Below are 5297 nucleotides of genomic sequence, written 5' to 3'. Positions count from 1 at the left end.
ACACCGGCTTGTAACTCCGGATAACCTCTAGATGGCGCTACTTAAAAGAAAACATTTTTTACTATATTTCTCCCACGGATATTTGACACAGGAAAAACGTTTTTAAAAATATAATAAATGCACAGAGTATATAAATTCAACGCTGTGTTTGTTGTTTATTTGCCTTGGCGACCGATAATAAGTTATTGTATTACTTGTTACGGCAGTACCTCAAAGTTGTGTATAAATACAGGACATAAAAACTCCAGTCGGCGATGTTCACACACCCCACACTATTCACCCCCGATAAAACGATAGTTTAGAAATAAAATCTTATGAAGTACATCCATGATACACACACTTATCCATAATTTTCAAATATATCTAAAGTTTTCCGGTAACGAATACAGCCTTCACAGGAGAAATCAGAGTGGGACAATATGCATTTTATTTACATTTTAAAATATTTTCCAATGTCAGGCGCACATGATTTCTTGAATCAGATATTAGGATTCTGTCAAATGTCAAAAAAAAAATTGAAAATATTATGAATACTAACTGTCATTGCCATGGGCGCCTGACACGGGGAAATATTTAGCACATATATTCTATTCAAAGACGAAACAAACAATTTACTAATTAAAATTCCGTTATTTTCGGCAAATGTGTTATGTCGTTATTTACACGACTGAAAGGGGAATATGCTGGTAAAGCTTCGTCCGACAGTTCTAAATATTGTACGTGTAAGACCCTTGTTTCGCTGATTACAGATTTTTGATTATCTGTAATTAGCGAAACGAGCCATATACGTATTAAATATTATTTTCGGCAAATATTTTGTAAATATTGTGCATATAACAACCCATATTCACGGCTGATTGGCTAAAAAAACAAAAAAACTTGTGGCGTTGAATGCACGTTCATTGTCAGTATTGTTATGCAAATTCAAACTAGCTAATCATTTACAACCTTCCGAGCCAGTGCAGATTAGCCCCATATTCACTGAATACAGTTTAATTTTATTATGAGTGTTATCCCGTTTCGTTTCGTTTCTTCGATTACAATAAGCCTCCTCCGTATGCTCGTGTTGCAAGTGGTAGGAACGTCTCGGTGGGAAAGTTCAGGCGGACGTTTGCGGTCTGGTCGGGGCTATGGGTCCGCCAATTTGGGGCCTAGGGCCGTGTATGGGAGTGGTTGTTGCAAGAGGGGCCTACAGCGGGCGCAGCAACCCTGCGAGTTTATTTCTGGGGGCCTGTTGCAGACATTAGCAGTTTAAAGGGGGCCTATTTATCTCCCGCGCGGGCCCGCTTTAGAAAGTGAAAAACACCCTGCTTTCCTGCTAAATTTGGAACGCACATGGGGTAGTAACAGCATATAGAGTGATCCCCCCGGGGGTTTCACGGTAACCTAGCTTTCACCATTTATTCACCCTCCTATTTTATTGAAAAGTTATGTTTTAAACTAATCATACACTGAATATAGATATTCTAAATGTGACATTGCTGTTATTCCTTGAAACAATTAACCAATGCTTTGTATTTAGCACGATTAACAGAAAAAAACAACATGCACACATCTCAGATTCTTCAACAAACTTAATTTTTAGTAACCATGTACAGAGCAAGATTGTTCACATATCATTGTAGCATTACCATCTCAAACAGATTTTTCTTACCTCTGTCCATAATTTTATTTAATGTGTCACATGACATGGTAAATCAATATACCATTTTTTTTACAATGGCAACACAACAAGTGTTTCTTTGCGCACAGTCCCTGATAGAGGTACTGTGCAGACTCCAATATAGAGCGCTATGCCTGATAAAAAGAACCATACACAGATAAAACACTGAAAAAAATACGACTACTATTTATAACATTCGTTTTATTGCAGATCTGGAATAAAGTTAAAGCAGTACAATGTAACAGTATATCATGTGACTATTTAACACTGTCACACAATTATTCACAGTAATTAATATATTTGACAGTTTAAACAAATACCTGAATTATCTGAACTAGTTTTTAACTGGCTGGGTGAATTTTGAGCCTGCATAGGACTTGAGAAAATCATAAAGTGTTTCCATGGAAACAAACTTTGGTACCCCATCTTTTTATTTGCATTTTGTCTTTCACTTAATATAATCCTTCACTCAGCAAAATATTAGCAATTTTCAGCATTTTTGATCAAAACATTTTTATTTATGAAATTAGTTATTCGGTAATGTCACCTGCAATTATTTCAATAAGAATGGAAGACTTTGTTTACTGGACTTGATGACAAGATAATTTCTTTCTCATGAAAGTGTAAATTTTGCATCTTGAGGAGTTTCTGAATACATGGAATGTCAGTTTCTCTGTGTCCACGGTAGTCTCTAATCAAGAAGAGCAACTTCTTCAAAGTATGCACCCATCATCTTGGTCTGTGAAGTAAATTAAAGAATTAAATATTACAAAGCAATTACTTGACAAAGGGCATCAAATATTTAAAAATATTTTAGTTTTCATAATTTGTTTGCGCTAGGTGAGAGTCTTTATTGCTGATAGATACTGTTCAACATATAATAAGCCTTATAGTTGAAAAAGAAAATATCCAGGGAAAGTGTTCCATAGCAGGTATGTGTAATACTGTGTTGGTATGCAATGGATTTTTCTATACAAAGATGACAAATGCAGTCAAACTGTGTTAGCGAAATCATTTGGCTGTGAAAGTTTGGTATTTTCTTTCTTCTCAGATTTGTAGAAGATACAGTGGCTGTGGCAAACTCACCCAAGGCATGGGTATAGACCTTATTTTGGCAAATTATCCCAAGGTGGGATTTGAACTCAGGATTGGTGATCAGTTTGTTAAATGTGGTTTCAATTGAATGACACAAATTCAATTTTCATTAAATAGCTGCTTGATCTGATCATGTACAATCAATAAATCTTACTTACTCCCTGTATGTAGTTGCTACGATTCAGTTTCTCATTTTGAGAATGAGCACCATCATCACAAGAACCGACTGGCAATAGCATTACATTTTTACCAGTTACATCTTGGAACGTCAAGGTGATTGGAATGCTGCCACCTTCACGGGTTAAATCAGGTTCAACGCCAAACACTAATGAAACAAAATTAACAATCCGGTAAGAGTTGATTAAATTAACTAATGTTAATTAGCCTAATATACAGTACTGTATTTTATTTTACCTTGTCTTTTTAGATTGATAAATCAACAATAAGGCTAAATAAAATGAGTGATAGAAATTAACATAGAATGCATAAAGTACAAAAATTATGAAGAAATGATAACCTGTGATGCAGTAAACAACACTTTTAGTACAATTTTCACAGGAAAATAACAATTGTAATTGTCATGGCAACAACCAAAAAAAACTACATGTACCATGGTAATGATATTGTGGGATACTAATAACCATGTCAAATAGTTAATATCTCATCATACAGAACATTATCAACTTTATTTTGAGGAAGACACTCTACAAAGACAGCGGAGCTACTAGTATTTCAACTGTTAGGTTGCTTGTTACATTTTCAACTTCCTCCAAAAAAGTCTGATTGGTTTGAAACTTGGCATATTTATACGTTGGGTAGACTTCTCTCAGATTTGTTCATTTCAAGCAGATATCTTGATGATTATTTTTGTCATTTTTAGTAAAGAGGGACAATTTTACCTTATTGTTATCATCACACATGTCAGTTAAAAATATCTCTGTCACAGCTGTTTGTAGTATTTCATCAGAATTATGGACAAAATTGAAGAAAAAATTAGTTTTAATCAAAGAAAAGCATGATTTCACTGACAATTTTAAAATAACAAAACACAATGTATCGCATCAATTTTGGAACACAAATTGATCTGAAAGAAAACTTCTTTTTCTTTTGGGTCTAGACTAAATTTCAATATGATCTTGGTTGTAAACATGCACATAATAAAGTACATGCCCAGCACTGTATGCTCTTTTAACAAACCACACACATACACAATACCTGTTTTCATTGCTTTGCGTCCAGCCAAGTAGTGTGGATGATCAAAGTCACTAACCCAAGGTTTGCCACCATGTCCATGCTGACACTGTGAGAAATTAAAACTTAATTGTAATTTTATAGTGAATTCACTGATAGATATCACCACAACATTCTCTGTATCTCAAACATTTGCAAAGTTTAATGGAATGTTTCACTCTGGGTAGTGCATTGTATCATGGGAAAAGGTACTCAGATAAGGCATTTGCATCACAGAAACAGCCAACCAGCTTGAAACAAAAATGTAATTCACATCATATTTCTTTAGCTGAAACAAAATACACAGAATAGAAAACATAACTCCATTTGTTTCCTGCATTGCTTATTTCAACCAACCCAAAGAGCATTTCATATTGAAGCCATGTGATTGTCACTGGAGATACTGATAATTAAACGTACTTGATTTTGGTTGGCGTTTCTCGTTCAGCATGAACTTTCTTCAAATATTCAGTAACATGCTTCTCTATCTCATCTGGTTTCTGATCAGGCACCAGTCGAATAGAAAACTTGCCAATCACTTTACGAGGAATGACTGTTTTAGCACCAGTACCATCAAAGGCACCTTCAATACCTATAAATTGTAAGGTCAAAATTATTTTAATGGTCAAAATTTTGGAGAATGTGGTTATAATAAATAGTTTCTAGGTGAAACACAAAAGTTGTGCAGAAATCCCGACCATGAAGTCACAAAGAACTGTAAAGTCAGAACTTACTTGCCTTTCATACATCAATTCAGAATAACAACTTCGTCTTGACTTACCAAGGATGGAAAGAGACTCTCAATCAGACTTACCATATATGGATAGAGAGGAATAGAAATTCCTATCAGACTTATGGATGGAAAGAGGTGGGAATTTTCATTGGACTGACCATGGATGGATGGAAAAGGAAGCGATCAAATCTCCATTGAACTTGGAATCTCCATGAGACTACCATACGGATAGAAAGGAATGGAGATGTCCACCAGACTTACTATGTATAGAGAGGAATAACAATTTCTATCAAACTTATCATGAATGGAAAGGGGTGTGAATTTCCATTAGACTTACCATGGTTAGAAAGGGGTGTGAATTTCCATTAGACTTACCATGGTTAGAAAGGGGTGTATGTTTCCATTGGACTTACCATGGTTAGAAAGGGGTGTGTGTTTCCATTGGACTTACCATGGATAGAAAGGGATGTGTGTTTCCATTGGACTTACCATGGATAAAAAGGGATGTGTTTCCATTGGACTTACCATGGATAAAAAGGGATGTGAATTTCCATTGGACTTACCATGGATGGAAAG

The 5297-nt window shown here is 35.2% G+C and overlaps 1 protein-coding gene across 1 annotated transcript in view; it reads right to left on the bottom strand.

Moving 5' to 3' along the window:
* Positions 1-1847: 1847 nt before the first annotated feature.
* LOC100378352 (cytosolic non-specific dipeptidase-like) overlaps positions 1848-5297 on the bottom strand; it is a 28571-nt gene continuing 25121 nt past the window's right edge. The window contains exons 10-13 of the mRNA XM_085500997.1: positions 4409-4580; positions 3974-4058; positions 2917-3083; positions 1848-2402 (exon numbers count right to left, since the gene is read on the bottom strand). Coding sequence (XP_085357123.1) covers positions 3980-4058; positions 4409-4580 — 251 coding nt within the window. The 3' untranslated portion in view covers positions 1848-2402; positions 2917-3083; positions 3974-3979. The remainder of the gene's footprint in view (positions 2403-2916; positions 3084-3973; positions 4059-4408; positions 4581-5297) is intronic.

This window comes from Saccoglossus kowalevskii, chromosome 1, assembly GCF_978046115.1.
Source record: "Saccoglossus kowalevskii chromosome 1, keSacKowa6.1, whole genome shotgun sequence".
NCBI classification, from domain to species: Eukaryota; Metazoa; Hemichordata; class Enteropneusta; family Harrimaniidae; genus Saccoglossus; species Saccoglossus kowalevskii.
Note: the sequence above shows the minus strand (reverse complement) of the source record. Positions and strands in the feature narration are given on the sequence as shown.